General features: G+C 39.4%; 1 protein-coding gene across 3 annotated transcripts in view; it reads right to left on the bottom strand.

Moving 5' to 3' along the window:
* The window catches only part of Dym (dymeclin), a 522,785-nt gene that overhangs the window by 306,980 nt on the left and 198,342 nt on the right, over positions 1-17,463 (bottom strand). For 2 of the 3 annotated variants that reach the window (XM_045142835.1, XM_045142833.1), the window contains exons 9-11: positions 6,962-7,144; positions 5,649-5,830; positions 2,001-2,126 (exon numbers count right to left, since the gene is read on the bottom strand). In XM_045142835.1, coding sequence (XP_044998770.1) covers positions 2,001-2,126; positions 5,649-5,830; positions 6,962-7,144 — 491 coding nt within the window. The remainder of the gene's footprint in view (positions 1-2,000; positions 2,127-5,648; positions 5,831-6,961; positions 7,145-17,463) is intronic. The other variant, XM_045142834.1, reaches the window with a different exon arrangement.

Below are 17,463 nucleotides of genomic sequence, written 5' to 3'. Positions count from 1 at the left end.
CAGACATTGAAACAGCAGTGAGTACGTAGAAAAAGTTGCATGTGGCAAAAGTAGAGGCAGATGCAAGGAACACCCTTTCTTCTAGGAATTCAACTACAACAGCAAAAGATCATTTAAAAAAGAAAATCACTGCTTAGTCCATGGGTTGGTTGGGCCTGTAGTGGTCTGAATGTAAAGTGCCCCCATACTCTCAGGTACTTGAGATTAAGCTTCCTATTTAGCTAGCTAGGAGAGCCTTTGAGGGATGGAGTCTTGCTGCTGGGGCAGACCTGGGGTTGATTAGCTTATGGGGTGTTGCAATCAGGTTCACATTGCTGGTAGAAATCACCTGACCAAAAGCAGCCTGTGGGGAAAAGAGATTTATTTTGGCTCATAGGCTTGAGGGGAAGCTCCATGATGGCAAGAGAAAACAATGGCATGAGCAGAGGGTGGCTATCACCCCCTGGCCAACATAAGCAGGACCATAGCAACAGGAGTGTGCGCCAAACACTGGCAAGGGGAAACTGGCAATAACACCCATAAACCCACCCCCAATAATACACTACCTCCAGGAGGTGTTAATTCCCAAATCTCCATCAGCTAGGAACCTAGCATTCCAAACAACTAAGTTTATGGGGGACACCTGAATCAAACCACCATATGGGGTGTGTTTAGAGCCAGCTCACTCTTGCTGCTTTTCTTTGTCTTCTGAGGATGTGTGACATTGTGAACCTGCTGCCCAGTTTTTTTCCACCATGATGAATCCTCCTCTTGAAGCTGTAAGCCTGAAATCCATCCTTACCTCCCATAAACTGCTTCTGATTGGGTGTTTTGTCCCAGCCATGAGAACATAACTGTTACAGGGATCTCAGACCCTCTGTGAACAACACTCTCAGAGCAAATGTCATGAGACTATACAGTGAAACCAGGACAACAGAATACCTCTAGACTACAGAGAAGAAACTTTGCTTCAGAACCACAGTCTGTAGAAGAATAGAGACATGAGTTCCAAGTACATTGGACATCAGCATTCACACTGCACTCCGCAAAGCCAGACCAGCATCTGAGATCTTGGAATGGACCACACAGAGGTAAGAGCACCATATGCAATTGAACCTTGAAAACCAATATCAGTGAGGCAACCTTGTCAAAGGAAGGGAAGAGTGCTTATAATACTGTCTCCTAGACACAAAGTGACTGTAATACTTATGACCTCACAATGACTAATGCTATCTACACAAGACCTGTATAATAGCAGGGAAAAAAGTGATGGCATCAAAAGAGAAGAGACTACTTGGAAAGAAGAAGGGATTCAGTGGAAGGGGGATTCAGGAAGGGGCAAAGGGAAGGTCATGGAAGGGGATTATGATAATGGTATGTGTGTATGTGTATGAAATTTGTCAATAAAAAGTTTAAAAGCACACGTGCGCACATACACATGCAACAAACTTATATTGTCACTTATGGGAAAACACAAGCAGCTGGAGACAGTCACACTAAGTGAATTAAGTCAGTTTCAGAAAGACATGAAAAAAGAAAAAGACAAATGACACATTTTTTTCTCTGACTTGTGGTTCCTAGCTTTTGTAGAGATATATAAATTCATGTATGTGCATATGACATGAAAGTGGAAGTGAAACTGTAACAAAGGGAAAGGTAGGGGGCCCTGGGTGGAAATATATTCCAAGTACATTACATATTTGTATGAAAATATCCTTATATAATCCAGCACTATGGACAATGAATAGAAGCTAGTAAATTTTATACATGTAAATGAATCAAGAAGCAGCAAAAAAAAATTTTCAACATTTACTAAAGAAACATTTTGACTATTTTAATAATAGCTAATTATCATTCAAAAAAGGGGGGAGGGAATGACACCAGCATTTGCTTCATAATCCTGAATAAAAACATGCCATTTCTAATATAAGTCCTCACACAAATATCTAATTGGTATAACCAAGTAAAGGTTATAGAAGGATATCTACTCTGTAACTGAAATCAAAATAACAGCAACTTACCACTTCATGAACAGACCTATTAAAGCCATCATCTTCTGTAAGCATCAACAGGATAATAAGGGCCATATATACATGGTGTGAATTTCTTTCTTCAACGTGATACAGAATCTCAAGAATTGGTAAAACCTAGGAAGTAAATAAAAAATTATAATGTACTATTTCAATACTGTAATTCCAAATACTTTATACTTTATTCATACCTTTTACTTTAAAATCAGTTATATTTTCTATTAAATTAAAAAACATGGAACCACTTCTGTCTATAGTTTTCATATGCATAACTAGGATCCCAAGAAAGAATGTCCAACTGAAAGGCTAGATTAGCTAAGCTCATTTAGGTTCATAGTTTGAAGTTGTTTTAAGAAGTCATATCATTTTCCTCTAACTAGAAGGGAAAACTTTACTGCTCAGAAAAGATCAGTTGCTCAGAAAATACAAGAACAGGGGCTGGAGAAAGGGCTTAGCAGTTAAGACATTTGCCTACAAAGCCAAAGGACCCAAGTTCAGTTCCCCAGGACCCACACGTGTGTCTGGAATTCATTTGCAGTGGCTACAGGCCCTGGCATGCCCATTCTCTCTCTCTCCAATAAATAAAAATATAATACTTAAAAAGTTAACTTTTTCATTTTGAGGTAGGGTCTCACTCTGGTCCAGGTTGACCTGGAATTCACTAGGTAGTCTCAGGGTGGCCTTGAACTCACAGCAATCCTCCTATCTCTGCCTCCCGAATGCTGTGATTAAAAGCGTGCACCACCACGCCTGGCTAAAATAAACTAATATTTTAGTAATAACTAAACATATACATAACAAAAACCTAAATAAATAAACTAAAAATAGCCCAGCAGTTAAGTGAAATATTCCTACTCAAGGTGCATTCCTTCAACATCTATACTGAGACTTACCATTTGGCATCTCATATTTTAACTGTTTACAAACAGACAAATTTATTTCAAATCATTATTTTGACAATTTCAATGTTAATTCTTTAATAATTAGGGTAAGCAGATTGATGATAGAATGTATTAAATATGGATAAACTGGCTATATATTATGCCTTGTATGAAACTACCATGAATACTAACCACTGCATAGTATGAGCCAAAAATCTATAATCTAAATCAGACAATAACCTGCAATGAACAAATTTTTCTTATATCTAAGTCCCAGCTCAGGTAGCTATACAAACAAAGTCCATACAAAGAACAGGCAAAACTTGGAAAGCACACTTACTTATCTGGATTCTGGGTAAATTATAATTTAAACTTCCTCTGAATTATGAAGCACAATGCATGAACCCAACTCAGTTCCAGGACCTAAATGCACCACCGTAACAAAACAGTCAATGCTATTCTTGGTACACTCCAAGTATCTTTGCCTCTCATGGATCTTTGGAGACTAGGCCAAATATAATACACTATACTCACATTCTTCATTACCTAAGTAATATAGCAGACTTTATAGCTATGTAATTCCCATTTGTTAATTCTGATTTGAAATACATTTTATGTGCTCTTGTTCTTTTTCCATAGGAAAAATAATAGTAGTGTGTAATACAGCACCTAACTTTACTGGATCAGCAAATTAGATATTCAAATATATAAGACACTTCTGAGAGTAAGCAATGAGTCCAACAAAACTATGTCAGATTAACACTTCAATTCTTTCTTTTCCATATTGTTACTGAAATATAGCTTACATACCATGCAACATATCCATTTAATAAATACAACTAGATGGTTCTTAGTATATGTCCAAATGAGTAATCATAACTAGTCAATTTTAGAACATTTTTTATCATTTCAAAAAGAAATTCCAAACCCTTTAGCTATTAGTCCCCCAACCTTATCTCTTCTTTCTTTCCCCTCTCAATCACTATCTGAATTATTATGTTACTATGACCAAAATAGCCAACAGTACTAACAGATGACATGATTTCAGGAAGATTTCACTGGCATGGTGGGATTGGCATGGTAGAGAGTTCATAATGGTGAGAATGAAGCACAATGTCCTCACATCACACAGACCATGAAACAGAGAGCTCAGGCCACCATCTGGTGAGTATAACTTCAAAATCCTGTCACCCCTCATAACTTACTTGTACCATCTCTTAATGCCTCCAGGACTGTCAAAATAGGAAGTGTTTAAATTATAATCCTATGGAGGACATTCAGATCCTAACACCCATCTGATGTCAAAGGATGCGTAAATGCTCCCGTCTCTATAGAGACCCCTGTACTAAGTTTTTATATAAATGGATTCACAGAATATGTGAACAGAAGAGCCCACACTGAAGAGAGTCAGGCTGTTTCCAGCTTCACAAGAAGCTAAGTACAACTAGGAAGTCTCAGATACAGTGTACAATGCCACTCAACCTTTTGAAGCAGTCTGGAGAATAAACAATTAACAATTTAAACATCAGATCAGCATAGCAAATTTCTTGCTTACAGCCTACTGTCTAATCACAGTCTCAATAGATTATCCTACTTCACCCTCCTAAAAGTCCAAGGTGAAAGCATGTGGACTCTCATGGGTGTGAGGCCTCAAACCCAGGACAGCTTCTTCTTAGCACAGTCTATGATGGCCAGGCTCTAGGCATTCTGCTGACTGCCGACATTTCCGTCAGAATGCATCACACTCACAACTGTCTGTGCTCCTGCACACCCATCAGGAAGTAAGTTATCTCTGGCAAGGCTTTTCTCATGAACAGTGCACTTCACACCCAGTTTTGCTACCTCACACATGTGGAGACTGTTTTCCTCACCCTTTTTTGTTCTTGGCGTCACTGTGACATAGCATGAACTCTAATAATGTATTTTTTTTTCAGCATTAACATATATTTTAAAACAAGAAAGGCAATAAAATGCCCAGTGAAGCGTCTTTCAACTTATGAAACCTGGGGCTTGCAAGAGACATTCTGTGGCTGCCAGGGATGCTTTCAGGGATACATTTATAGTTCATAGTGATCAATACAGAATGTATGTCAGACATACTTTGGGGGGATAGCTTACTTTTAACCTCAAAGAAACACTAATCATAAGTATTAGTTCTAATGGAAATCAGTGATTCCTTAGAAGAGGTTTGACCTGTGAAGAAAAATTATAGAACTGTTTTTATTCACATACTTAACAATAGTGAATGTTTAGGTGATGTCCGGTAAGGTGGCTTAAAATAACTACAGCAATCCATAAACTGCATTCATTCAGAGAGCCCTAGCCTCTAGGCTGTGAAAAGAACAGACCTTTGAGGAACTGACTTGAAAACTCACCCTTCCTACTATCATTTGCATGAAAAATATTCAGCCCTCATGACCAGTTACACGAACCTGGTAGCCAGGTACTTATAAGCTGGATGAAACTAAGAGGAGATAAACTTCCCCTTGAGGACTGCAGAGAATACTTCTTAGAGCATCTGATCAGGCTACAGGGAGGCTGCCAGAGACCTCACAGGCAGGAAGGTGTGTCAAGCCCATAAGGCTGCGGCTGTGTTCTGTTCTCTAAGGCCGTTCGGTGTGGCATGCTTCCTACCATGAAGAAATGCAGAACCTTGGCCCGTGTCTGGTGACATCTCTCACTAACCCCTCAATATCACCTGCTTGGGGTTAAGACTGACATCAAGTACGTGTAACAGCATATTTAACAGGATACTTACAAGATTTTCCATATCTGTTCGAGCCAGCACATAAGTTCTGACATTGCTATTCTGATGGAGCAGTGTGTACAAGAGGAGTGTGGCTGCTTGATCAAATGTCTGCTGTTCACACAAGGCTGTGTACAAACTGTTAAAGTTAATCTGGAAGGCATGTGGACTTGACGAGGGAAAAGGGCTGCTGTCTAGAAGACAGAAAATAGGCACAAAATTATATAAAAAAGAGCATAGGAGTATTTTCTGGGTGGTGTTAATACACATAATAAAGTAATATAATACAATTCCCATTCATATTATGTTATCCCTACATTTCAAAGTTAAAGTTTCAATTTATATTTTAAACTTTACTAAAAGCAAAGCAAACCAAATGTATACAGTTAGGTTTAGCTTTTTACTATTTTCTTTTTTTTTTTTTGTTTGTTTGTTTTCTGAGGTAGGGTCTCACTCTAGCTCAGGCTGACCTGGAATTCACTATGTAGGGTGACCTTGAACTCATGGTAATCCTACCTCTGCCTCCCAAGTGCTGGGATTAAAGGCGTGTGCACCACCATGCCTGGCATTTTACTATTTTCTCATGAATACAACTGAACTGAATCAGCTATTAGAGCATGCATTTAATGCTACGAGGCAAATGGCTCCAAAAATCCACTGCTTTAACAAGGTCACTGAGGTAGCTATAACCACAGCAAAGGACACCAGTCCTAAGTAAAAATATGGACACACCAAGAATATATTATATCACACTGCCACCAAGAAGAATATAGTAAAGGAATAGAAAATATTACCAGATACATGAATTTGTATTCCTCATCCATCAAATTGTTATTGCTTCCCTATTGCTTTATACTGTAACTTGAATGTTTGTTTTCTATCCAGGTCAAACAATCTGCTCCAAACTTAATATGAATTTACATGGAAAGGAACCACAGGGTCCGAGGAGATGGCTCAGTGGTTAAAAGTGCTTGTTTGCAAAGCCTGTTGGCCCAGAATCAATTCTCAAATCATCCACGTAAGCCACACACAAAAATCAGAAATTGGTACAAACATCTGGTGTTCATTTACAAGCAGCAAGGAGCCCTGATACACCTATACACATATACATAAATTTTTAAAACTTTTAAATAAAGGACCACAAAACTCTTTTAACAATTATTTGGCCTTCCGGGGAATAATAGCAGGAAAATTCATGTTTTGCTACTCTGTAACCACTATAAAGACAACAAATGACACCCATCTCAAACATACTTGAAGATAAAGAAAACAGAATGAATAATGCTGCTCACTAGCAGACATTTCTGAGAGAAAACTGGACAAACCTTGTGTGTTCTTAAAGGACATCATGGCTTGTCTATAGGGGTTGGGCGCACATGGAGAGTCAGTGAGGTTGACCAATGACAGCAGGAGCAGCAGACTCTGGTTGGCCAGAGGGGACGAAAGTTGTGGAGGGGCTGCTGTTTTGCTGCCCACGCTGCCTAGGGTGAAGACAGTCCAGAGTCCAGCTTGAGAAGAAAGCACACAGTCAGGACAGCCGACAGGAAGAAGACCAATGTGCAATACTCTCTTCTTCAAAAGTTAAAACTCTAGAATACACATTTTCTTTTTTTGATTATATACACAAAACAAGTTCATTATTTGGGCATTCTAGTTTGCAAGTAACATGAAGGTTTTTAAAGACTATCAGTCCCTAGTCTCATAATTCTATTTTCATGTCCCATAAACACGCGTACATTTCTTATATGTATTTCTAGATTTCTGTCTATATATGAAAATAAGTGTAATTAAAGGAAAATGCATATACAGCTTTATGCCAGTTCACAGTGGTTAAAGACTATCAACACTGTGTGAATTCCCATTACTGAAGCAGAACTTTATTGCTGCCCAAAAACAGTAAGAAAAGAGGGAAAGGACATTTAAGGTTAGAAAAAAAATTCATTATTTGCAGACAATATGACAGTCCACTTAGAACTGCACTGTCAAATTCAGTAGCCACTGGCCACTTACAGTCATTAAGCAGTCATTATGTAGTCGAAGCTATATTATGTTATAGGTATAAAATACACAAGTACTTTTACAGACAATATAAAAACAGAGTATAAAAATCATGCTGATATTTTTTTATATTCTTTACATGTTGAAATGATATTATGTTGGATACCCCAGGTTAAAGAATATCATTAAAATTGTTTTCACCTTTTTCTTTTACATTTTTGTTTTTTTTTCTTTTTTTTTCAAGGCAGGGTCTCACTCTGGCCCAGGCTGACCTGGAATTCACTCTGTATTCTCAGGGTGGCCTCGAACTCACGATGATCCTCCTACCTCTGCCTCCCGAGTGCTGGGATTAAAGGCGTGCGCCACCACGCCCGGCTTCTTTTACATTTTTAAGTATGACTACAAAGAAATTTTAACTTACATGTGTTGATTTATATTTCTATTGGACAAAGCTGCCTTTGAACATAAAAAATAATAAACTGGAATACTATTATTAACATACCTTTACAAATAAATGATTTTGTCTCAGTTCTACTGCAGCAAAGAAAATAAATAAATAGCCTTTTTATTCCATCTCTCTCCAGTCAGACTGGCTATCATTAAGAAAACAAATATGGGCCAGGAGTGGTGGTGCATGCCTTTAATTCCAACGCTTAGGAGGCAGAGGTAGGAAGATTGCCATAAGTTCAAGGCCACCCTGAGACTACATAGTTAATTCTAGGTCAGCCTGAGCTGGAATGAAACCTACCTCAGAAAAAAAAACAAAACAAATAAAAGAAGTATGGGCTGGAGAGATAGCTTAGTGGTTAAGGTGCTTGCCTGAAAAGCCAAAGGACCCAGGCTCAATTCCCAGTGCTCATGTAAGCCAGATGCACAATGTGGCATGTATATGTGGAGTTCATTTGTAGCAGTTGGAGGCCCTGATATGCCCAGTCTTTCTCTCTTTCAAATAACAAATAAAAATGAAAATGAGCCAAGCATGGTAGCTCATGCCTTTAATCCTAGCACTTGGGAGGTAGAGGTAGGAGGATCACTGTGAGTTCAAGGCCACCCTGAGACAACATAGTGAATGAATTCCAGGTCCGCCTGGGCTAGAGAAACTACATCAAAAAACCAAAAAAAGAAAAATGAAAATGAAAAGATCTTTTAAACAATTTAAAAAAAGAAGACAAGAAAAGAAGTAGCATGGGCTGGAGAGATGGCTCAGTGGCTAATGGCAATTTCTTGCAAAGACTGCTAGTCCCAGTTCTATTTCCCAGTACCAGATGCATAAAGTAGGGCATGTGTCTGGAGTTCATTTGCAGTGGCAGAAGGCTCTGGTGTGTGCATCTCTTTCTCTCACAAATAAATAAAAATTTTGAAAATAAAACAAATAACAAATGGTAAATATGCTGCAAGTGGGCTGGCGAGATGAATTTACAGTTAAGGTGCTTCCTGCAAAGCCTAAAAGCCTAGGCTCGATTCCCCAGTACCCATGTAAACCAAATGCACAAGGCGGTGCATGTGTCTGGAATTGTTTACAGTGGCTAGAGACCCTTGGGAACCCATCCTCTCTCTCTCTCTCTCACTAATAAAATGAAATGAAATGAAATAAAATAGCCAGCATGGTGGTGCACACCTTTAGTGCCAGCACTCGGGGCAGAAATAGGAAGAGTGCCGAGAGTTCGAAGCCACCTTGAGACTACAAAGTGAATTACAGGTCAGGCTGGGCTATAGTGAGACCCTACCTTTAAAAAAATTAAATAGAGCTGGAGAGATGGCTTAGCGGTTAAGCACTTGCCTGTGAAGCCTAAGGACCCTGGTTCGAGGCTTGGTTCCCCAGGTCCCACGTTAGCCAGATGCACAAGGGGGCGCACGCGTCTGGAGTTTGTTTGCAGTGGCTGGAGGCCCTGGCGCGCCCATTCTCTCTCTCTCCCTCTATCTGTCTTTCTCTCTATGTCTGTCGCTCTCAAATAAATAAATAAATAATGAACAAAAAAATTAAATACATAAATAAAAATAAAATGCTGCTGGTGGGAACATACATTACTCCATCTACTATGAAAATGAGTATGGAAGTTTCCCAAAAAACTAAAATAATGAGCCTGAAAAGATGGCTCAGTGGTCAAAGGCACTTGCTCGCAAAAGCATGCAGGTGCAGGGTTCATTTCGCCAGTATCAATGTAAAGCTCATGTACCTAGAATTCATTTGCAGGACCTATAGGCCTTGGTGTGCCTATAATCACTCTCATTCTCTCTTTCAAATACATACATAAAACATATTTTTTAGATTGGAGATAGTTCAAAGAGCTTGCTTGCAAGAAGCCTGATGGCCTTGGTCTGCTTTCCTAGTACCCATACCCATGGAAAGGCAGATGCACAAAATAGGGCACGCATAGGGAATTCACTTGCAATAGCAAGAGTTCCTGGAATACCATTTCATATCGGTTTTTTTCTCTCTTTGCAAATAATAAAAATGTTTGTAGGAAAACCTAAAGTAAGAACTACCATATGACTAAGGTATATCATTTGTAGGTGACTACCTGAAGGAATCTAAATGTACTTATATGTCAGAGATACCTGTACATCTATGTTTACTGCAGCACTTTTCACAAGAGCCAAGTCAGAATCAGCCTAGGTATCCATTAACAGATGAATCAAGATGTAGTACACATATACAATGAGTTTTTTTGTTCAACTATAGTGAAGAATGAAATTATGTCATTTGCAGAAAAAATGGATGCATCTAGAGATCACACTAAGTAAATTTGCCACCAAAGACAAGTATCACACATTTTCTCTCATTAGGGGATCCTAGATTTTTTAAAAATTATTTATTTATTTATTTGAGAGCGACAGACACAGAGAGAAAGACAGATAGAGGGAGAGAGAGAGAATGGGCACGCCAGGGCTTCCAGCCTCTGCACACGAACTCCAGACGCGTGCGCCCCCTTGTGCATCTGGCTAACGTGGGACCTGGGGAACCGAGCCTCGAACCGGGGTCCTTAGGCTTCACAGGCAAGCGCTTAACCGCTAAGCCATCTCTCCAGCCCGGGATCCTCGATTTTATGTAGATATATAACATATGCATACAGGACATGAAAGTAGAAGTGAGGCTTTTCAGGGGAAGTAAGTAGGAACAATGCGAGGGGTAGAGAGAAGATAGGGAAAAGAGGGGAGGAGGACAGGAAATGATGAAATTGAATACAAAGTAAATGATAGACTTGCTTGCATGAAAATACCTTTAAGAACCTAAGGAATTTATACCAATAAATATGCATACTAAAATATGGGATACCGGGCTGTAGAAATGGCTTAGTGGTTAAGATGGTGGTGCATGCTTCTGGAGTTCATCTGCAGTGGCTAGAGGCCCTAGTGTACTCATTCATTCACTCATTCATATTCTCAATCTCTCTCTTTCATAAAATAAATGAATGAATGAATGAATGAATGAATGAGGGGCTGGAGAGATAGCTTAGTGGTTAAGGGCACTTGCCTGTAAAGCCAGAGGACTCAGATTTGATTCCCTAGTACCCATGTAAGTCAGACGGACAAGGTGGTGCATGGGTCTGTAGTTCATTTGTGCAGCTGAAGGCCCTGGCGTGCCCATTCTCTCTCTCCCTCTCTCTCTCTCCTTCTCTGTCTTTCTCTCAAATAAATTTTAAAAAAATTTAAAAAATTAAAAATAAGGGAATCAAACACTTCAGAGACTAACCTGAGGAGGTACACACTCATTCATATGGCAAAATTTTTACAAAGTTGCAGCTATTTAAAAGTTTGACTTTGACAGTAGAGTAGACAAAAAGATCAAAGACAAAACTATATACATTTGTGAATTAAATTGAGGATAACGGTAGTATTAATACCAGTGAGAAAAGAACATAGTCTATAACTGTCCTTGAAGCAATAAAATGTAATCATTTTCTCACTGTTTACTTTAAGAAGCAAGTGTATGTAAACCAGGTGTAGGTGTGGTAGGGCACACCTGTAATCCCACACAAAAGTGAAGCAAGAAGATCAGGAGTTAAAGGACAGCTTAGGCTATATAACATCCAAATTCATAAAACAAAACAACACAATGAAAGTATGTATATATGCACCTTTTTTGTTTGAAACAGTATCTCTATGTAGTCCAGGCTAGCTTTGAGCTCATGATTCTCCCAACTCAGCCCTCAGTAAACTTCCAAATGCTGGGATTGTAGGCATGGGCCCCTACACCTAGCAAGGAAGCCTTTTGCATATGCAAGAAACAAAGTAGAAGAATATATCCAAAACAGTAATCCCATTAAAAGGATACACTATGCCTACCTAGCAAGAACAGAAATTTTTCCAATTTTTATTAGCATATGCTAATTATGCTTAATAATGTGATTCATTATGGCATTTTCACACATGTATTTTCATCATAGTCCGCCCCTTTTTTCTCTCTTGTTGTCCTCCCACTCTCACTGCTCACCTTTCTCTTCCCAAGAACCAGTCTTCTTCCAGGGTAGCAGACAGGACCCTAGGAAAGGGTTATTTATAGGATAGAGCTTCTTTTTTTAATTTTAAATATTTTATTTATTTGACAGTGAAAGAGATGCAGAGAGAGAGAATGGGCACACCAGGGCCTCGAGCCACTGCAAATGAACTCCAGATGCATATGCTACCTTGTGCATCTGGCTTACATGGGTCATGGGGAATTGAACTGAGGTCCTTTGGCTTTGCAGGCAAATGCCTTAACCACTAAGCCATCGCTCCAGCCCAAAGATAGAGCTTCTTAAAGGTGGCTATACCACTGAAGAAAATGGCTTGCCCTCCTCCAGAGACCATGAGATGCCTAGAAATATTGGGGGTAGAGCTTGTGACTCCTTCCCTATAAATCCTGGCTGGGTGGATTCCTGGACTTTTGTTCCAAATAGGATGTTGACAGGCCCGATTTTGTAGAGGTCTTGTTCCAGTAATCATAACTGCTATGAGATCAAGAGTGGCATGGACATGCTCTAAAGACACTCTTCCATCTCATTCCATGCCTTCTGCCAGCTCTTCCACTCAGTTTTCTAACTCTTCTTCTACAGTCTTCCCTGAGCTTTGGAGGGGTGCTATAGATGCTCCATATATGGCTCAGCAGTCATGTATTCTCAGTGCTTTGACCAATTATGCATATCTGCAGTTAGCTGCTCACTATTTTAAAAAAAAAAAGTGTTTCTCGGACCTGAGCTGATAGCAGCACTAATCAAGTTCAGGAAAACCAACGTAATTTAAAAATCATGACCCAAACCACTTATGTATCTGCTGTTAAGAATGCACATATAGGCCGGGCATGGTGGTGCACGCCTTTAACCCCAGCACTCAGGAGGCAGAGATAGGAGGATTGCCATGAGTTCAAGACCACCTTGGGACTCCATAGTGAATTCCAGGCCAGCCTGGGCTAGAGTGAGACCCTACCTCAAAAAACCAAAAACAAAAAAAAAAGAAAAGAATGCACATATAGACAGTTGTGGTGGCACACGCCTTTAATCCCAGCACTTGGGAGGCAGGAGGATCGCCATGAGTCTGAGGCCACCCTGAGATGACACAGTGAATCCCAGGTCAGCCTGGGCTAGAATGAAACCCTACCTCGGAAAAAAAAAAAAAAAGAATGCCCATATAAATACACTTAAATGCAAGAAGATGATATGAGTGTGCATAATACTGGCAACAGAAATTACCCCAGGAGAATGAAGTGGGACTGTGCAGAATTGAAAGAAACTTTTACTCCATAGTTTAGTGAGGGGGAGGGTGCAATAATAATATTATTTGTTTAAAAGAAAAGGTGTTCTCTCTCTCAAATAAGCAAATAATGAAAAAGAATTTGTTTTTAAAAGGGGGGGGCTAGAGAGATGGCTTAGCAGTTAAGGCATTTGTCTGCAAGACCAAAGGTTCAACTTTTTTTTTTTTTTTTTTTTTCGAGGTAGGGTCTCACTCTATTTCAGGCTGACCTGGAATTCACTATGGAGTCTCAGGGTGGCCTCGAACTCACAGCAATCCTCCTACTTCTGCCTCCCAAGGGCTGGGATTAAAGGCGTGCGCCACCACGCCCGGCTCCTGTTTACATTTTTAATAAACACACAATATAAACTACGTCATAAAAGTTGAACCTTTGGCCGGGCGTGGTGGCGCACGCCTTTAATCCCAGCCCTTGGGAGGCAGAGGTAGGAGGATTGCTGTGAGTTCGAGGCCACCCTGAGACTCCATAGTGAATTCCAGGTCAGCCTGAACTAGAGTGAGACTATACCTGAAAAAAACAACAACAAAAAAAAAAAAAAAAAAGTAAACAGGGGCCTGAAGGGGATGGCTTAGAGGTTAAGGTGTTTGCTTGCAAAACCAAAGGACCCAGGTTCGATTCCCTAGGACCCACGTTAGCCAGATGCACAAGAGGGTGCATGCATCTGGAGTTCATTTGTAATGTCTAGAGGCCCTGGCACACCCATTCATAATCTCTCTCTCTCTCTCTCACTTTCCCTCCTTCCCTCCCTCTTTCTCTGTCAAATAAATAAATATAAATAAAAAATGTAAACAGGGCTGGAGAGATGTCTTAGCAGTTAAGGTGCTTGCCTGCAAAGCCAAAAAACCCAGGTTTGATTCCCAAGACCCATATAAGCTAGATGTACAAGGTGGTGCATGCATCTGGATGGAGTTCATTCGTAGCAACTAGAGGCCCTGGTGCATCCATTCTCATTCTCTCTCTTGGCCTCTCTCTCTCAAATAAATAAAATAATGAAAAGTAATTTTAAAAGGAAATGTGAAACATAGTATTAAACAGAATTTAGCCCACACTGGTAATAATGAGTACAACATGGGAAAAGCTCATCGGAATATCACTAAGAAGGAAAATCACAATATAGTTCTTACATACAATAATAATGCCCGTTTGTTTAAATCAATTGAAAGAACAGATATTTTTGCATGTAAATCCACCGTTTTGTGCCTGGCATAGCCACAGCTGACCTGGTCACATCAGGTCACAGAGAAGAGTGCAAGAGAAGGCAGTGAGAGGAATCTCAGCTTTCTGAGTATCACTGTAGCGCCTGACTAATAACACAGATGCGTTCAAGCAGAACTGAAGCAATGAAAACAGAGTGGGGATGGAAGAAAGAGGAGGAAAATTCCTGCTCACCAACCCAGAAAATGTGATGCAATGTACTTTGGAACTAGGGATATAACCCTGTCATTTTTATTTAAATAAACAGCAGTTTTGAAAAGGGGGGATGGAGGGAGATTACCCATCATTTTGGAGGGAAGCAACCACAACATGTTAAAACTGAACATCCCTAGAAGAGTGGCAATAGAGGCCCCATTTTACTTTGATCTTTGTACATGTCTAGAATTTTATTAATTCTTACAATGGGCAGGTTACTATTTTTAGAGAAATTTAATGCTCCTGTAAAGAAATGAAAATAACCGTATAGCAAAACAATCAACTGATGATTTCATTTCTCTTGAACTTCCACTAAGCAGACACTTTAAGTACTTCTTTATAATGTCAATGATTCAATATAAAAAATTATTCTTTTTCTAATATGTTTTGATTTTTATTTATTTCAGAGAGTGAAAGAGGCACGCATACATACACAGACAGAGAGAGAGGAGAGATAATGGACACGCCAGGGCCTCTAACTACTGCAAATGAACTCCAGACACATGCACCACCTAGTACATCTGGCTTCATGTGGGTACTAGGGAATCAAACCTGGGTCGTTTGGTTTTGCAGGCAAGCACTTTAACTGCTAACTCATCTCTCCTGCTGTTTACATTTTTAAAATATTTTATTAGGTTATTTATTTGAGAGAGAGAGAGGCCGATAAAGAGAAAGAGAGAATAGGTATGCCAGAGCCTTTAGAGACTGTAAATGAACTCCAGACACATGTGCCCCTTGTGCATCTTGCTTACATTGCCCCTGGGGAATCGAACTGGGGTCCTTAGGCTTCACAGGCAAATGCCTTAACCATTAAGCCATTTCACCAGCCCCATGTTTACATTTTTAATAAACATCCAATATAAACTACCTCATAAAGTCAGTATGTCACTGCTTATCAAATTATGAGTATAAAAATATTAAAACTTTTCTAAGGTTCATTAGAAGGTTTTTTCGTTCATTTCTTTTTCTGTTTTTCGAGGTAGGGTCTCACTCTAGTTCAGGCTAACCTGGAATTCACTATGTAGTCTCAGGGTGGCCTCAAACTCACGGCGATCCTCCTACCTCTGCTTCCTGAGTGCTGGGATTAAAGGTGTGCGCCACCACACCCAGCTTCATTAGAATGGTTTAACTATTAACTTTTAAGATTTTATGAGGGTGGGAGGCAGTCCACACCTCCCAAAATTTCAGCGCTCCTCCGAGAAACATGAAAGGAAACACTAAATGAACTTGCATATCTAGTGCCAATGGGAAGTGTACGAAGGCTCAAGCCAAGTCAGCCATTCCCTCTCTCAGAACTTCAAGAGGATTAAGGAAGACAAGAAAGTTTCTGTTATATAGTATATTCTATTCTTTTTCTTTAGGAAAAATTATCAACTAATTGACTAATGATAACTATATATCGCAAAATTATATCTATTTAAAACTTGTGGGGGGGTTAGAGGGATGACTTAGTGGTTAAGGTATTTGCCTGCAAGCCAAAGGACCCTGGTTTGATTCCCCAGGATCCACATTAGGGGGCACATGCATTTGGAGTTCGTTTGCAGTGGTTGCAGGCCCTAGTACACCCATTCTCTCTGTCCCTCTCCCTCCCTCTTTCTCTGTCAAATAAATAAATAAAAATTAAATAACACATTAGAAAAATATTTTTTAAAACAGCTTGTAGGCTGGAAAGATAGCTTAACAGTTAAGGAATTTGCCTGCAAAGCCTAAGGATCCAGGCTTGATTCCCCAGGACCCACATAAGACAGATGCACAAGGTGGTACATGCATTTGGAGTTCATTGGTAGTGGCTACATGCCCTAGCATACCCATTCTCTCTACATATATGTCTCTTTCTTCCTCTCTCTCAAATAAACAAACATTTTTTAAAACTTGTGTAATTCATGAAACAATTGAGAGACTTCTACTATGCAATACAAAAATCGAAACAGCAATATAAGAAAGTATAGCCCAGAAGCAAAGTATTGATTTGGGGTTAGATGTTTTTGTATGTAACTATTTATTTAAGAGGGAGAGAGAATAGGTGAACCAGGGTCTCTCACCACTGCAATAAACAAATAAATAAATAAAAACTCCAGACAGTATATCAAGATAAAATATATACATTTTGATGAATATAAAGCATTTGTATTTCAGTTTCCATTTACTTGTGTTCTTTTATGGATTTTTCTCAATTAAAGTGTATTATAAAGCTACTAAAAAAAAATTTAAAAAAAAACTCTAGACAGAGATGCCACTTTGTGCATCTGACTTTACACGCACTGGGGAATTGAACCCGGCCCCTCAGGCTTTGCAAATAAGTACCTTTAACTGCTTGAGCATTGTTCCAGCCCAGTCTGTAACATTTTTGAAAGGTATGGTCACTCCCTTCTACCCAGAGTTTGCCCCATGGCTATCTAACCCTGTACTTGTCACTATTTGTCCCATGTTTGCAGGCAAAGTAAAAAACAAGTAGAAAATTCAACCCACAATAAAAAATAATCCCCAAAGACTCTCCAAGATAAAATACAAGTGCTGCTTTTGGATTTTCCTCACAGTTACTTAACTTTATTATTACAAAAAATAAAAGTTGATTCTCCCTGGATTAAATGAACATGCATGCATGTATGTGTGTATATATATGTGTGTATATAAATAAATTCTCTTCCAGCATGGTGTCTTCACTCTCCTTTTCACCATTTAAGGTTTCCC

Source organism: Jaculus jaculus, chromosome 2 (genome assembly GCF_020740685.1).
Source record: "Jaculus jaculus isolate mJacJac1 chromosome 2, mJacJac1.mat.Y.cur, whole genome shotgun sequence".
NCBI classification, from domain to species: domain Eukaryota; kingdom Metazoa; phylum Chordata; class Mammalia; order Rodentia; family Dipodidae; genus Jaculus; species Jaculus jaculus.
This window is presented reverse-complemented; position numbering and strand designations above follow the sequence as displayed.